Genomic DNA, 19,260 nt, shown 5'->3' on the forward strand with positions numbered 1-19,260 from the left:
CCATCTCTACCAAAGACCCCTCTTTAGTCTACCCAGAGCCCCCAATTTATTCTATCAAGGAAGCTATTTTTTCTAGTAGGATATTGAAATGTAGATTCAAGAAAGGGAACAACAGCATTAGTACCCCATCAACTGATCCCAACAACAGTAATTTAATTTAATTTAATTTCAGTTTGCTGTTACGATGTATTAATAAAATGGCCTAAAGATAGGATCTGTAAAAGACTATTCAGGATCAATATCTAGGGTTTTTGTTTTGTTTTGTTTTTTTAACAGAGAAATGAGGGTAATCCTAACCTGTTGCAAGTCCCAAAAAACTTTTGTATCTTGTAAACAGGTATTCGAATTTAATATATATTATACTCAGAGTATGATGAACTGGCCTTTAAATCAGGTTTGTTGTTTTCCTCCACTGAAAAAAGACAGATTACTTGATTTAATTTTCACAGATGTTTACATTTAAAATTTTACATGCTACTTAACTAATGCTAGCTATATAATATTTTCCCTCTTGTAAACTTGCATTATTTAAGTTCATTATTTTTAACTGGTTTTACGGAACGTTTTAATTGCTGGTTTTATTATACACCACCCACTTTATATGAGATGGCAGCCATATAAATTTGACAAATAAATAAAAGTACAGACAAATAAAATATTATTTTTCACCTTTTCTTTTTAGGAAAATGGCTCTCCTGAAGAACATGCAATTTATGTGTGGGACCACTTTATCTCCCAGTCGTTAGCTGAAAATGTATTTGTTGTTGCTCATAGTTATGGTGGATTGGCATTTGTGGAATTGGTAAGTTAATATCATTTTGTGATTCCATATATTGCTTTGAACATATATTTGCAATAATTAGCCTTTTCTTTTGTTTTACGATATATACGCTTGCATCTTAGTCTTTTGTAAGTAGAGAGCATATTCATTTTTGTTCCTTTGCTAACTAGAAAGATGTCAGCAATTGGATAAACTGAAGAAGTGAATCTTAAAATTCTGTTATAGACTTGATTTCAAACAATACTTGTCTTGTTTATTTATTTAGCAAATATAGTTGTCATCTTGAGCAAATAACTCTGGTTGGCTCACAATAAAATAACACAAAAATAAATAAAATAAAATAAATGAAACATAAATAAAAACAATAAAAATAGCATAAATGCAAATAAAATTAATAAGCCCATGTGGAATGCAAAATACCAAAGACAAAGCTCCTTAAACATAATCCTCAATCAACATATAATCAACATAATCTACTAAGAACCTGGCCATTATGCTTGTGAGAAAAATAAGGGTTTTACAGACTTCTGGAAACCCAACAAAATCAGGCCAACTGAATCTCTAGGGGAGGATATTTGATAGGCTACGTGCCACAATAGAAGCAGCTTCTCCTGAGTCCCAGAAGATGGAACTGTTTCCCTGAGTAGACCCAGAACCTACCCACTCTGCTCAATAGATAAAAACTTATATGTAAAATATATAAATGTCTGTTCTTTTTTCTCTTTCACTTTTGTAATGCTTCATTGATGACATTAACTGTGTAATTTGAATTTTTCTATCCTTCTATGCAAAAAAATGAAATAAATACTTATACAAGTACACGATATATACATTATTTTTTATATAAAACATAAGAGAAATACAGCATTAGGAGTAACAAAGCTTTCTAAAATAATCAAGATGTTTAGTGTAAACAGCTTTAATAAGTTTAATAAGTTTAAACTTAAGCTCACTTTTAATATAGAAAAATACTGCCATAGTTACTAATATTGCTATATCATTTATATAGATAGAAATTACAGTACAGCTTTAAAACTCATTCCTGTTTTGATGTTGATTTAAGATACGGTTGTTTTTTATATAGAGAATTAACCCTGTTAAATCATTTATGTTAAAACATTTTTTCAATTATTCTTTGACTACATAGTAAATGAGATGAGATGAAATGAGAGAACATAAAAGATTTTGCTGTACTTGTTTGCTGGAATTTACTAAACTAAATACATAGGCAATACATAGTAAAAGTTTCATTTTATAATTTTAGTTATCCAATACTTGCATCATCCAATAACTATAGTTTTTTGTGCAATGATGAAATCATTTAATATACTAAAACACATAAAAGTGTATATAAATACTTTGAAAGCCAACAATAAAAACTGAAGGACTAAGTTTGCCTTGGCTTCCAGTGTTTGACAAAATTATCCTTTTCAAAATGTTACATGCTGTTCATGTATTATGAATTGTGGATAGAAAAATATTAATTATTGGATTAATGACATAAAGATTTGGTTGACATGACTAGCTATTTTTATGTTTACATTTCTAATAACCAGGAAATGATGTCTAATCAGTAAGCAACTGAAATGCAATCCCTTTTATTTAAATTTTGAACAGCATTATAGATGACCCGTATGATTTTCAAATTTTTGTTGTAATCTTTAATTTTAGTTTAATCTTTTTAAAGTAATATAAAAAAATCTGTAAGGAAAACATATAAAATACTGGATATGATTATTTATGGATTCAAGTGTAAGAAATGTTTTGAATTTGTATTGTTTCTCCCATTACCATCCCTCTATCCATTTGTAGCTCTTGGCTTGAGATAGCATGGCTAACAGATGATCAATGTGTCATTCCCATTTTGCTTGTTTCTCTTGTCATGCTGGTGGATATCTCTTCACTTTTGTTCTTCTTTAATATAACGCTTACAGATGTTTCAGAACACAATTTGACTTCTGACCTTGGGGCTTCTAAGGTCAGGGTACTCAGGGCCTGTGAAATTATCACAAGCAGAGCTAAAAAAAAAATTTCCCCATTGCAGAAAATAAGCAATAAGTAAGAAGTTAAAAAGGAGCTTTGTCAGATAGACAAGATGGTCTCAGTAAGGGTCAGCTTCTATAGTCTGCTGTCTCGGCAGGAGGCATGTGCATGGGAAGAAGAATTTAATATATAATTCTGGCACATCATGAATCTATCACAATGCAAAACTAGATCTAAAGAATAAATTTGAAAGAAGAGTAGGTTTAAAGTCTATATATGCTATGAAAGGGAATCAATACTCTTAATAAGGATTGACAAACATTAAGCAGCCAGCAATATCTGGGGTTTTTTTCCTCTTACTTAAAAAAAACTATAGATGCTTACTGAATAAAGCATATACTTAACAATGTAACCACAGTGACTATTTAAAAAAAAATCAGCTAAAGACAATTAATAGGAAATGAACTTCTTCCTCTAAATAAAACCCATGTTTTAAAAAATGTGATTCTTGTATATCACAAATATTCCAGTGTCCCTTACCAAATAATAATACTAAAGAAAAAAACTTTTAAAGAAGGCCTAAGTTTAAAAAAAGCAAGAGTACATAGGAGGAGGAAAGAGAAATCAGGCATTTGTATGGATAGCCTGGAACTTGAGATAGTGTCAGGACAACTGAGGTTCAGCAAGAAGCTTCTTCATATATCTCCCAAGGAAGAGAAAAACAATCTGATTCTTAATATTTACAGGCATCAGAGGAAAAGGAAAGCTACTTGATTTCAATTTTGATATAGTTTTCTACAATAAGAGGCTTTGTAGGAAGTAAACCGATGTCTTATGTAGCTGGAAGTGCTGGTAACATAAGGTCTGAATAGAGTCCTTGAGATGTGATATCTAGCTCTGATGATTTTCATCCTTTAAACAATGGGGATGGCCTTGGTTTCCTGTTTTGCATATTTTGGGATGTAGATAGAAGATATCAGATTGTTGCTGTAGAAATGTTTCCATTAGATAGTTTTATATGAAGGAAATTCTGAAGAAATTATTTTATCATATTGTGTACTTTTTGTATGTTGTACTGAGATCTGAGGATTAAATTTAATCAAATATGATGTTAGAAAGTGGCCTTTCAGCATAATATACCTTATTCCTAATGACAGCTTCTTTAATTATAATGTCATAAGCATTCTTGTATATCATCTCCTCCTGCCTTGCTGAGATTGTTGCATAAGGGAAGTATTTATTGATGTCTGTGGTTTGAATTTGGTGAAAGAATTCAATATAGAAATGCAATTTATTGTTAACATCTGTCTGGAAGTATCCACACAAAATTAACTTTTTTATGCTTTTGAAATCTATAGTTGTGTGTTATCTCAGGATTGACAATGGATGTATGTCTGCCTTGTGTCTTTTCTTGCAAGTATTCCTTAACTCTTATGGGGTAAAAAGTGTGCTTCAAAATCCTCAGAGTTGTATATTTGGGTGGGGGGAAGGAGGCTTACTGAGGTAAAATGATAAGCCTCGTGCAAGAATTGACTCTTCACAGTGGCTGAATGTGTGATTGGATAGATTCACAGTATTACAGGTCTGTGGATAGAAACCTTAAGACATCATCTTGGCCATGGGTGTCAAACATGATGAAACTGGCTTGTGGGCTGGCAGGTTGACACCCCTGATCTAGGCCAACCTCTGCTCATGGCAGGATCCATTAAACATTCAGACTCCAATGAAGGAAAACTTACAATTTTATGTCACAATTTATTTCACTGGTTGACATATCATACAGAGAGGAAGAGCCTGTTAATGTGTAGACCAGAGGTCCTCAACTCCAGTCCATGGACCAGCAACTGTTCCATGAAAACAAGCAAAACCTTACAGTATGCAGGCAGCATGCAAAACCACGCCCCCTCCAGCCCACAGAAAAAAACCTTTCTCCATGGAACCAGTCCCTGGTGCCCAAAAGGTTGGGGAGGGTCTGGTATAGACTATATCTACCTCCTTAGTTTTATCTTGTTAGTTCAAGTTCTACCCTGTATGACAACAAAGCATAACAAATATCACTATTACAGGTATTCCTTGCTTACCACTTATTCACTATTTTATAATCTGTTCTCCAGTATTGAAAGCAGACTAATCTCTAATTCTCATTAGAGAATTTTTACAAATATACTCTGCATTACTCTTGGACTTGAGTTTCAACTTTATGTGTACTTAAGGTTAATATTATTAATTATTAAAATAATATTATAAGAGATGGTAATACCAAAAAAATCCTGTGCAAATGTGTGTGAGAGAGAACTTCTTAATTTTGAAATATCACACTTCAGCCCTGACCCAATACAGCTTAGATTATCACCTATACTTGCAAATAAGTAAACAATGATGGAACTGCCATCCAGAAAGAGGATTGGGCCTGGGTTAACTTCTGAACAAGACTAATGATAATCTTCTATATGTCATTGCTAAACCAAAAATCAGCATGCAGAAATAATCATGAATAATATTTAGGCTAAATAGGTTTTCTCATCTTTTATCCAGCAATATGAGTGAATTACTGTAAACTGTAGTTTTACATTGGCCTATTTGGACAAATCATAATTAAAGTTAATCATAATTTCACCCAGTTTGCATATAAAGACAAGTCAGAGATAATTCTAAACAAGGAACAAATGCTTCTGATTTCCTTACAACCAGATGGGTTCATTCCTGTATAGTAAAACATGACCTAGTACTGTAACCAAATGAGGCCAGGATGCAGCAGTTTCATATATTACACATTATATGTATTGTTCTTTCTTGTTAGATTCCAATGATAAATCCACTTTCACTTCTTTTTTGAGAGGTACAGGAAGTCCATACTTAATTATTACAATTGTGACTAACAGCTCCATTGCTAAATTGTTAAGTGAAACATCATGATACTGTGCTGGACTTACTGATATTAGTTCCACTGCAGTAATTAAACACTGACCACAACCTGTGACTTTACCGCTGGCTTCTTTGTTGATTTTGTTTTGTCAGAAGCCAGCTTTGAAGTGTGCAAATGACAATTTGATTGATGCTACAACTGTCATAAATGCCTGCCAGTTGCAAAGTGCCCAAATTTCAATCACATGATGTGGGAATGCTATGATTGTCATATATGTGAGGACTGGTCATAAAATTACTCTTTTCAGCTTTGTTGTAACTTTAAAAGGTTGCTAAAGAGGGCAGTTAAGCAAGGACTACCTGCCATTGACAGGATAGTAGATAAGCACAATGAAGTGAAACGTAATTAAGGCTGCAAAGGTAATGAGAATAGCAGAGGCAATCTAGAATTGTCACTGATGTACATTATGCATGTACATAAAGCCCTAAACACCAGATACTTATTAGAGAACATGGGTAATTAATTTTTTATGAAAAATAATATATTATTTTAAGAAATCACTACAATAAGTGCTCCATACTGGCCCAGATATAAAATATGTTAGGTTTTTTTTTTATGCCTTCCAGTCATTGTTGGTTCCTGGTGACTGTCTAGACAAGTCCCTGAAGTTTTCTTGGCAAGATTTCAGAAGTGGTTTGCCATGGCTGCCTTCCTAAGGTTGAGAGAGAATGACCAGCCGAAGGTCACCCAGCTGGCTTTGTGTCAGTAGGACTAATACTCAAAATCATCCAGCTTCTAATTTGATGCCTTAATCATTACACCAAACTGGCTCATAAAATATATTCAGTTTTAAACTGAAATAATTAAAAAAATGATGCTAAACTTAGTGCAAATGCTACTTGTTTTCTGCCGTTTAACATATAAATACATTTTGAAAGATCCTAAATGCTGGCTTGGTAAAAATGCTATATAAGCTGCCAGAGAAACATATCAAACAAACAAAAATATTGTTATGATTTGTGCTTCTCTAATTTTCTTCTGAAATGATTTTTATGTCACAAATATGGTAGAAATTAAAATAACTTTGGCAAAAGAAGGTTGCATTTGGTTAAAATTAAGCAAAATGGAATGCCAACTGCTTAATATTATACAATAATACATACAAAAAAGAGGAAACAGGGAGCTTATGTGCAGGTTTCACTTCTCTTCAAAAACTGGTGTTCAGTATGGTCATTTGCTTGGATTCTTTTAGCAATAAGAATATAAAACAAATCACAATAACTAATTCTATGTGTTGCTTATTTAGACTTGCAGAATTTACTTAAAAATAGGTACAAAACAAATCATGATTCTAACTAACCTACAATAGTCTCTGGTTTGTATATTGTTGCAAATATAAACATAACAGAAAAGGACTTTCTACTGTTATTTAGCCATTCTTAACTGGCAGAAGAAATTAGGTGGATGCACTAAAATATTATGCAGATAAGCAAGCATACTAACCATTTGTAGTAACTTGTGATGGCACACATTGTGCTTCATGTAGGTGGATCAGACATGGCATAGCACAAACCAGGATCACTGATAGAAGTGCTCATTTGCATTAACTGGTCCTTTCCTGAACAATGTGTTTGGAAACAGCAGCTCGACATTTGTTTTCAGCTTACTGTGTCAGCTGCAGAATACTTTCAAACATAACCAACCAAGGAGCACCCCATAGTTATAACTCCTGATAGAACAGTGATTTTCTATGAAGTGAGCAATGATGAAGAGGATGGGATGAGGAGAAACATGACAGACATTGGACAGACTTCCAATGTCTGAATCCAATGCAGATTTTAAAAATTGATTTTTCATTATCTCCACCATTTGGATGATCTTTTGGACCACAATGTTAGGCTAGTTGCTGCCTTCTTTGCTTGAGTATGCTTATGTTATGATGTTATGTAATGTAACACCATGCCGTATAATAGCAGTTCAGTTACTATAATTCAGTATCCATTTGATGAAATTTATAAATGTTGATTCTGTGTTAAAATATTTCTCTTTAGAGTTTTTGCCCCAAATTATAATTTGAAAGTCGCTGTTTAGAAGTCTTCAAAAGACTATTTGAAAAGTCTAACACTATTCTTCTCAATGAATTCTACATTTGAATTTATATTTCTGCAGAAATGCATATACTTTACAACTGGAAATAGAAACCAATTTACAAACATGTTTAATAAATCATGTTGTATTTAAACATTCAAGAAATAAACAAAGTAATCTGTTGTATGTAAGATCTTAGTGAAAAAATCCTATATAATTTAAGTTACAGTTACTGTCCAGAGTGTAAGGGATGTACATTTCCAGCAACAGAATTAAAGATTTAGTTCATTTTAAATATAGAGAGTATATAAAAAAATCAGACAATTTAAATCCTAATCATTTTTATTTAAAAAATAATCTCAGCCTTGCTGAGGCTAAGAGTAATGAAACTTCATCATTATTTTTTAAAGTTTGAATTGAACTTGCCAGATATAGATCTCTGTACTCATTTTCACCTAGCTGGGGAAAGTAACTAGTTTAAAAGTTCAGCTAAAACGTGAAGGATTCATCATTATATATTTACTGTCTGAGGCTGGTATAGCTGTAAGGTTTTTCAGATTCCATTGATCTAGTGCGCATGTTCCCTCCCTAGGTGTAGGACGTGCTTCTATTTGCATAAGGCCCTGGGCAAGGTTCTTTCTTGCATTGATTGGCCTGTCCAAGAGAGCCTGATGTGTTCTTGCATTGATCACTTTGCCTTTTCTTGGAAGAGAGTGTTATACTGAGTTCATCTCAAATATTCTAGGGAGAAGGTAAAACTTTACTGCAGATGTCTCAATTTTATTCCAACATTCTTTTAGAGTACAGGTTTTTTTCCCCTGTTTATAGAAGATCTATCTCTCTTCTCCTTTAGATAGCTTTCTTCAGTTTAGTGTACTGTATTCTTATTTAGTTGGAAAAAAAATAGTTGTCAGAACAATATGCCATTTTCTCATTTCTATTTTATTTTGAAGTAATGTATTTGCCTTCTAGGAAAAAAAAAAAGCCTGCATCCTTTTTAACCATTTAGGAACCTATACATAACATCTTTTTATATTGGGGTATGAATCTAAGCTTTTAAATCCCTTGGTAACACTATTCTTTAATTTAAAATATTATTACTTTAAATTGGTTTCAGCATATAATGCTGATGTGTAAAATTCTATTGATATCAGTAATATATGATTATAAAATAAAATCAGAACATTAACTATATACTTGAAAGAATTAGAAAATATTTTAAACATTATTTTTCTATATTTAAAATTTATACTAAAATCTTATCCCAGAATTAATTGACATAAATTTTCTTGCATTCATATTTAAATATCTACTCCAGAGTAATACCACTATAGCAGTGAAATATATTAAAGCAATTCCATGAATTACTATACTGTGTTTTATATAACAATATTTAAGCAATGATACATAAAAGTAGTATTTGTTCAAAAGAATCATAAATGAGTTTTATTCATTTTGGCACAGCAGTTTCTAAGACTGAAAAAACAAGAAACTGACTTGTTTTGAAATTTTTAGGATATTATAAATTACTACACCAACCAGGACCCCATACAATTCCTTCCTGATTATAAAATTATCTTCACATTTTTTAATCTTAAAATTATTGAAGACCAGGTTCCATGTTTGTCCACAGATTCTCTTCCTAAAAAATGTTTTACAGTGTATTTAAATGTTTTAGTATCACTTAAAAGTATTTAAAAACAGAACAAACAATGTAATTAATCACAGTGGCTTTTGTTTTTATTTAATAGATAATATTCGTACATGACAGAAACTAGAATCCTTTGGAAACCATTGAATTGTAAATGTGAAGTAAAACCATGTCTTTTATTTTTTCTCTGTTTTATGATGCATGATGTTTGAGATTGCTTTGATTTTTTTATACTATGATTAAAAAATATTGTTCATGTTATATCACCTAAAATTCTTCATTCAAACAAAACTGAAGACTTTTGAAATGTATACATTGAAACATGAAGAAATGTATGCATCTCATTCTCAATTTAGAAAATACCTTATGGTTGGCTATTTTATGCTTTCAATGGGCATGAAAAGTATGCTATAAATCTACATCAAGGAATTTATATGTCATCCATATTCTAGTTTTGGCTCATCTTTTTGAAACAAGTAATGTATTTTACTTTAGAGGGTGCCCTGTTTCAGGAATAGAAAGAATTCTCGTAATTTGAATAAAAATTTGGGTAAGTGCAGTTCTGGCCTTATATGTACGATACCTTCATTATTATGCAAATACACCATGAGCATAACATTTCCCAAGATGTCATTTGACTGTTAGGATCTTTAGAAAATGGCCTCTGAAAGTCACAATGCTCATATTCCTCAAGAAAGCAATATAATACCTAAAAAGTGCCTATCCTCTTTTCTATATGAATAATGAATGTAATAGGAAAAGCCATTATTAAAATAGGAGAATACATTGACCTGTGAGTTGTATTTGAAAACTGCATCTGCGTTTTTTATTTGTAGTAACTGCTGACAGTTCTCCTGGACTGGTAAATGAACATGCAAGAATATTTTGCAATAGAAGCTATAAGTAATTTCAGATGCCCATAAAAAGAAAAATAATTGACATATTAGAAGTATTGATCAACTATTTAGTGGTTATTATATGCCAAACATTAATAAGTAATTGACACAATAGATTAATTTTTATTTCTCCTTATCTAATACAGTTATTCAGTATTTAATCAATGTCATGAATTAATTAAATTGAAACATGTTTTTTTTCCAAAGGGAAATTTCTATTTGAGAACAATGGTCAAGCCATACTATTATAATACAAAAAATGCAACCATTTAGGTAAGCGTACTGCATTCTGTAACAACAATAGGATCTCATAAATATATGGTAGGATATGTAGTCTGCTAAGTCGCCAAGTAAAGAACAAAACCTAAATAAAATACATTAAAATAAATATTTTAAAGTATTCTGCCTTTGATGTCTATTATCTAGACCATGCTTTGAGTTGGAGAAATACTTTTAAAATTATCTATTTATTAAGAAAAGTTAGTATTAACATATAACTGCAATGTTTCATATGAATATGGACTTAATATTAATCATATTAATTATGTTAATTTTTCATTCACTGTTTCCTCAGAATTTTCAAATTAATAAAATGCAGATTGTACAGGATACATTCAAAATGATACATATACATATACATATATATATTGAATGCATTAAAGTTTGTCACTTCCATATGTTACGGTGAAGATATTAATGGTGATGTTTATTACTTAATTGAGGTTAAGAAGCTGGGAAAGAACTCTAGACTTACACTCTGTCCTTTTCCATACAAATTGCTGTAAATCAATAGACAAAAGTAAGTAAGAGGGTAAGAGAGATCCAATAAGTAGGTCAAGCTTTAGTTATCATAAATATGCCAAATATAGCAGCTGTCATAATCAAGCTTGGCAACTACCTGGACATTTATTTAAGTAAATATATTCATGGTTACCAAGTTGTGGAAAGGAACTTTCAGGGAGAGCCTACAGCGCTCTCGTCTGCATAAAAAATAAATGAAATAAGATAAATGAAATAAAATAAACTATCACTAGTATAATGTTTGCAGTGTATGAAGGTCCCATTAATCTTAGAACTTAAAAGAGTTTCCTCTTGAAGTTTTGTAACATGTAAAACACTGAAAGTTTTCTGCAGGGCACATCTTTCTGCACATAGGCATAATGGAAAAAAAGTCTGTTTGAGGTATTATTAACTTAGTAAAAAAGGGAGAATATTCTGTGCCTTGCAGTCAGACAGTTGTGGCTGATTGTCTTATGCCATAATTATGATGTTCGTTGTTTTGTATCCACTAGCAGCTGCTTTATCAATCACATTCAATGTTTAGTCTCTTGATTAATATAAAGAGAAATATAAGGAATAGGATTGCATGCTGTCAGTATTTTAATAACATTACAGCTAGAGTTTCATCATGTATTTGATATTTTTTCTTGCTAAAGGGTACATTATACTTAGTGTACCTGGAGGAACGTTGTCCATGGGGTCGCGATGGGTCGGACACGACTTCGCAATTAACAACAACAATACTTAGTGTACTTGCATTTTTGTATAAATTTAGCCTAGCTTATACTTCTATATTTAATTCAAGTTGTTTTCATATCATTAATAAAGGCGTTTTAACTCTTTGTTGTTGTTAGTTGCGAAGTTGTGTCCGACCCATATTTTAACTTTTAATTTACAGTTAATCTAAAATTTATATTTCGAGTTTCACTGCTACGTTAAAGTGCTACTTAATACTCTATTATATATTTATTTTAGCTAGCTATGGTTTTCACAGACTACCCAGAATTAGATACTGATACATTATAAATGTTTAAGTTGAAAAATGTTTCACTAGTATTCCTTTAGTCATTCTAGAAATAAATAACTGGCTTATTCTGTGAGAATTAATTATTTCAAGTATATGTGCATTGTGAAGTAACAGAAACAATAGCAGTAATTCCCAAAATTACATCTAGTAAGTAGCCGTCTCAGTTTTATATTGTTGATATGCTGAGTTACAAGTCAAGTTTGCTTCTTAATTATGACCACAATATTTTGAATAAGGTAGAAAAAGATAATTTTTACTGTATGATAGTTTGTATAAAATTAATAAACTGTCATACACCCAATACATTTAAATAGTTAGTGTAAAGAATAAATTTTCTTTATATAATAATTAAAAAAGTATGTTATTCTGAATTTTTTTACTAAATATATTACTTACAATAACAGTGGTTAGAATTAAAAACTATATAGTGTTCAACTGCTTCAGATATCTGTTTATAATTATTAGTGATGGTATTTCCCATTTGCGTCTATCATTAGTTTCATATCTTTCTGTATAGATTTATTTGTTTTCAACACATGGATTATATATCTAAAATTATTTGAATGTTTAACCATAAATCATACTATCATATAATCATACTATCATAACAGCAAAAAATCATTGTTAACCTTAACACAGTTGTCTTTGCTTTTACATAATGTTATGTTCTAATTTTAATACATTCCAGCTCATCCCCAATGAAACTTTATGTTCATAATTCTCAACAGTGCTAACTGTATTTTTACAATATAATATGAGCAAATTTCTCACCTCCTCCAAATCAAAATACAACACTCTTTTATATCAAATAAATAAACTTATTTAGCCCTAAAGGGACAGTTTTCTTTTGGGGTTTAACTAACCGACATGATATATAATTAATAATCTTTGCCTGCTGTTTCATGTGTAATGTTTTATTCTTTATTAATTTCTTATTATAGCTAACAAAAATAATTGCACGTATTTATCAACTTGACAATCAAGCAACTTCTTAAACAAAATTGTATCAACCCCTTATTCCCAGAATGTCCTTTTCTGTTTGTAGTACTCCCAATACTTTAAGAAATTTAACATATGTAAATTCAGGCTTATTTTGATTTCTTAGAATTCCTCAAAGTAATAGTGGATCACAAAGCAAAAGGATGATTATTATGTGAGTCTCCATTCAATTTGATTAAAACTAGCATGCTGAAGAAATTAGAAGGCCATTATTCTTCTGAAGGTAAAAAGAGTGAGCATATATAGTTTATTTTTTTCAGCACATCTAGCTTTCTAATTCTATTAGATACATATCTTTTAGCACTGCTTTTCAGGTTTATTTTAGGATAGTAGCTACTTTACCTGGCATTTTGTAAATGAGATACAAGCAGATAGTTTGTAAGCATGAATTAGTTGGTGGAACAGAAGCTGTTTTGTGGACCTCATCTTCACTTCATACACATATGCAACATTCAGTTAATTATTCAAGAATTTAAATGAAAGAATGGAATAACAAAGGTAAGTTATTACAATTTATCTTAAAAGATTAATAGAAAATACATTAGCCCCAGCTGTGGACTTTATGCAACAGAAAAAGAAACTGTTGAATTAATTCTTCTAAAAATGTAGTGACTTAAAATAGGAATAGCTAAAAATAAAATATTTTGAAGTTTTTGAACAGCTTCATGAAATATATAGTTGTATGTTTGTACTTGTCATAAAATGTACAGTCATTGTGGAGCTGGGGTCTTTCCAGTTCCCTAAGGATGCTATTTGTACAGCACATGTTTCCAAACACCTGTTTGTTGCATTTTTGAATTTCATTTTGCCTGTCTAAAGAACTATATTATGGGAAAATCTTAAAATGTGTAAAGAAATTTTCTGTACAATTATCTATTTGTGTATATATTTTTCATTTAATGGAGATTTAGTGAACATCAGCCGATTGAAATTTCCTCCAGTATTTTATAGTAACTGTAGAGTCTTAATACATAAGTATTGTCACTCTGATCCCTCATATCTGCCCTTTTAATTTCTTGCAGTTAAAATGTTAAATTAAAATACACATGGAGCTAAAGGTATTTATCAACATTAAAATGCAGGACAATGAATACATTAACTATTTACATGGAAAACAAGCTGTAAACCCATTTATAACACCTTTATTGCAGTTTTATTTGCCTTACAAATTAGAGTTGGTCAGACAATAAATTTAAATAAATAAATAATACAACAGCAGATTTTGTATTTATTTGTGGTATACCTAAAACATAACATATGTGACTTTTCATTCAGAATGTTTGTATTTAACCTGGTCTTGGAGGAGAAGGAAATTTATTGCCATTAATTGCATTATTCTTTTAATCTTGTCTTCTTAAATTTTCAATACTAATACACCAAGGCTTGTTCCAAATTTACAGTAAAATTTGCTCCTACTATTAGTTGCCTTGAGAAGACACAGAAAAGCAATATGAGTCCTTTTGTGTAGTACTTTTTAAAAATGAACTTTAAAAGATTACTGATGAACCACAATTATAAGAATGTTGTCATCAGACCCAATAAATTTAAAATACCTTCCATTTAATGAAAGAACAGGGAAGAATCAGACATTCACTATAGGTTTAATTACAATGTATGGACCTTGTTGATTCAAATCTTTCGTACTACCTTCAGGTCACTCCAATTTAGTCATTCAGTCCCTGCTGCCTATATTGTGTATTCAGCAATCCCTATTAGACATCTTCACAGTGAGTGATTCTGCTGGGTTTTCTGACACCCGCTTTTATGCATGGCCTGCTATTCTGTGTGGAAATGTTTTTTTTTTTTTAAGCTGCCTGCAACATTAAAGACATCTTGGCTATGTCAGACTTTTTGAGAGAAAGTGTGGTGTACAATGTTTACAGGTATTGGGTATACCTACTAGGCAGTGGATATAATATAGTATAATTTGATTATTAATTATTGTGATTAATAATGATTTACAATGCATTTGTTGGTATATAAGCATGCTTGCAATGTATTTCTCATTAAAGAGCCTGAGATGATGCTTACCTTTATTCAGATTTGTATCTGCTGTAAATTACACTAGAGGGCACTGCTTATCCTCTGTTGCGGCTTTCTTCTGGGATTGTGGGGGAAAACTCAGCTGATTCCTGTAATCTTACTTTAATTAACAGTGGTATTCTTATTTTTAAAAATCTAGACAGTTTAATTCATTGCTTTTTTTTTTGTTTCCAATGTACAGTCTAATCTAGTGAGATCTAAACGCAGTGCTAATACAAAGGATGGTGCTATTTGCACTTAAAACAAACAGGGAATCAAATGTGCCACACAAGAAAATGGATTTTTTTTACTTGAAATATCATTTCTGCCAAAGGCAGAAGGCTAACTTTTCCTTACTAGCAAGTGTGATTAAGTAGGTTTAGAAAACAAGTGAAAAAGTATTATAGAAGAGTTACTGTAGTTTCATTGAACAAAGGTCAAAGGAATAATATCCACATTATAAGTCTTGCTGGTTTAAAACTATATATTCATCTGTATACAAATATATCAGCATGTTTTCTGCACAGTATAGCTAGAATTTAACTGTGGGAATTACTGATTAAACATTTTCAAATTTATTTGCCAGTAAATATGCAGATTAGAGTTATGAAAATAAAATGAATTAAAATATGTTTCTGTTCTTCAGTATTAATAATATAATAGCATTTCTCCTACTTATAAAGGCCATGGTAGTTCAGTATTGACAAAATGTCAGTAAGTGCCATAATTAATGCTTTAAAGATATTTTAAGATTAAATTTACATATCTCCGCTTACATTATATTTAAACCTTATTTGTTATTAATAATTGATGAGCTGTAGTGCTCATTAACTGCAATTCAAGAGATTTCTGTTTATCTTTCCAAGAAATCATCTATAGAGTTCTGAGCCATGTACAGCTAACTTTGGCTGGCATTTCTTTGTTTATTTATTTATTATTTCAACTTATATGACTCTCCATTTCTATATGATAGAACTCTACATTGTCCAGTAGAATGTTTAGAAACATAGCAAGCGCACAAACCTTTGGCTTGCAAATACTAAGTCAAATATGATAAAGCAGGACAGTTTACTCCTTACCTGAAAATGCTAAAAGTTATAAGTAATTTTGTTTTGCAATTATACAGTGGCTAATACATTTTGACTATATTAATGCTTTGTTACTACAAAAACTTCCTTGGAGTGGCTATAGAAAATACAAATTATTCATCAGTCTTCATTCAATAAATTCTGATTTTGACTTTTTATACATATTTTTATATCTTCAAAAATTAATGGTAATTATTTCAATTATTCACAATATTTTTATCTACTATAAGCAAAATGATAATACATTTTGCTCAAATATTTATTTTTAAAAACAATTTTCTGCAGAACATATCTTCAGTCTAAATAATTTATAGAATATTTTGTCTGTAAATTACCTGGTTGCTTTAAAAAAGCCAAACTTCATTTTGATTTTCCTATTAGCGATCTAAAAACTCTACCATATACTTATTTAAGAGTTTATTTAAAACTTCTCATTTTTTACATATATTATATAATATAGTATATAGGGTAGTCATTTATCACTTAATAAAATACAATATCATCTACTTTATTTTGGGAGTTAATAAGGAGTTAATAAGGATTAATCATATTTGATTAATTAACAATATAAAATTACTTAGTTACTTATTCTTAAAATATTACCCTTGTTGCTATTACTGGACTATAAAATATCAATATATGCTCTTTCAAATAAGGCCATACTGTTTTGTCTGATTACAAAATTTAAAATAAGATCTAGAAATAATTAAGTCTGAGTTATTAGTTGCATGTATGCTTTTGGGAATTCAAGATTTTTCTGTTTTTACTCTCTTACTATCTTAAGCTAAAGAGAAAATTGTTTTCCTGCAGGCCAAAAAGCAGGGAAGATTTTTCATGATTACTTCCTGAGACTCTTAAATACCATTTCAGAAATGAAAAAAAATATAAGCATTCTCTTGTCATATAAGATCATTTTCAACACTTTTGAAATGCGTGTTGCCACATTTGCACATTACAGTGGCATAATAAAAATTTCTGCTTTGGAATTAGAAAACTACTCCAATATTACAAATCCTTTTTGTACTTTGGAAAACTTTTATTGAATTATCTGTTCATTGTCAGTAAGTTTGTAGTTCAATTGTAATATGATTGTGCTGTCTGGAAATGCAGACAATTCAGTATTTGCTAATTTAGGGCTACATTTTCTTTTGGTTTGACAGTAAGTGCTCTGTTAATTCTACTTCTTTATAACAGCTCTCTAATAATCAGCAAGAGCATCATCAAAAATCATTATAAAAACATTTCTGTATAATTTTATATCAATGCATTCTTTTTAAATTAATAGGAAAAAGTATTACTGAGACAAAACTTGAAACAGGCTAATAAGTGTGCCATTAGTGTCCTTTTAGTGCACTAAATGAAAGCTTTTGCATTGCTAAATGACTACAAAAGTTGCTTAGGTAATAAGATTCTCTCTTATCAGTAAAAATGAAAGGGGGGATGGACTGCATAGCTCAAAAGATGGGTAATCAGATTACAAAGTCTTTCACTTCTAGGTCACTGGTTCAGCTCTGCCCCCTCTTTAGTACTGATGAAGAACTGTTCCCAGCTGATGGTTTTTCAGTAGTCTTTGTTAACTACATCAGTGCCTCCTGAAGTTAGAATTAGCACACATGTTGGCATGCTCAGTTGAATATTTTTCTGTAAATGAGATGAAATGACCTCTTTCTGTCTAGAAAGAATTATTTTAGAAAATGATACAAAACATTGATAAGACAGTGTGAATGAAACCTGCTTTGTCATGATTAATTCTATATCAGGTTTTCAAGACTAGAAAGATTTTTTTTCTGATATTTTTTCTTAGAAACAGCTTTATAATTCATTTCTATTTATATAAATATATACTCCAATAAAATAATTCCTAAATTGGCATACTAAGTATATGATGATTATCTGAAATCAGAAGAAAGTGCTATTAAGTGGTATTTATTCCAATTCTTGTTAGAATGACTTGGTTTTCTATTTTATTTTGTGTTAAAAGTTAAACATGTGAGTGTTTAAACTTGAAGATTTTTATATGTATCCAATATTGCATTCAATGTACTGATATTGTCTGCTTCTTTCACCACAACATATGTACCTTGAGTTTCTAATTCATCTCCCCCAAACTTGCAAACAACTTTTTCATCCCTCTAATTCTAACATTTTTAGTATCATTCAAAATTTGTGTCAAAAATTAGGTGACAGAAGAGTTATAGGTAAAGGAAATAGCCAGAAGACAGGCTGCAAAACTAATAGATTTCCAGTACAGAAAATGAAAACCTTCATTTAGAATGGGACAGAAGCATATTGCTTTATATGGGTGAGAAATGAAAGCAAGTATTCAGCAGGCCTAATTCAATTGAAGATGGACATGTGATATTCTGTATTTGTATAGAAAATAAGAGCCAAGTTTAGAGGCCAGACACGTGAGAGATAGAGAATGAGTTAGACAGTGCAGAAGAATGTAATATTTGAATAACAGGTTGGGATCTTGGCCAAAGAAGACTGAAGGCAAAAGGTGAACAGGTATCCTCTTAACAGCTATCATACTTTCTATAATTTTAAACCGTGAATTAAGAAAAAGCAACAGTCTAGAGCAGGGGTAGGCAACCTTGGCTCTTTTAGGACTCATGGACTTCAACTCCCAGAATTCCTGAGTCAGCAGCTGACTCAGGAATTCTGGGAGTTGAAGTCCATGAGTCCTAAAAGAGCCGAGGTTGCCTATCCCTGGTCTAGAGAAATCTCTCAGTGCATTTATTAAGTCTGAAGTGTATTATTTGCAAGCTTTTGTCTATAGAGAGTAGATTTTATTGATCTTAAAGAAAGATGTTTCTAATTTAGATAAAGTAAATAATACCAACTTCTTATTTGTACAAAATTGCTATTAAGTATTTTCTGTTACAACGTGAATGAGTGATATAGAAAAGTATACCTGAGAGAACATCAGTGTAATAAAATGTATTTCATATGTTAAAACTTACTTATGTAATTTTATAATAAGTTCCTAAATTGAATCTGTTTTACACTAACTCCACCTAATGAAAAAGACTAATCCTTTTTGCCTCAAACTTATTTTATAATCTCAAGGCAAAACTAT

General features: G+C 30.9%; 1 protein-coding gene across 4 annotated transcripts in view; it reads left to right on the forward strand.

The window, feature by feature from the left end:
* The window catches only part of FAM172A (family with sequence similarity 172 member A), a 239,878-nt gene that overhangs the window by 123,016 nt on the left and 97,602 nt on the right, over positions 1-19,260 (forward strand). For all 4 annotated transcript variants that reach the window (XM_039335704.1, XM_039335702.1, XM_039335701.1 and 1 more), the window contains exon 8: positions 683-802. In XM_039335704.1, the coding sequence (XP_039191638.1) occupies positions 683-802 (120 nt within the window). The remainder of the gene's footprint in view (positions 1-682; positions 803-19,260) is intronic.

Source organism: Crotalus tigris, unplaced genomic scaffold (genome assembly GCF_016545835.1).
Source record: "Crotalus tigris isolate CLP2741 ecotype Arizona unplaced genomic scaffold, ASM1654583v1 scf7180000017646.2482762, whole genome shotgun sequence".
NCBI classification, from domain to species: domain Eukaryota; kingdom Metazoa; phylum Chordata; class Lepidosauria; order Squamata; family Viperidae; genus Crotalus; species Crotalus tigris.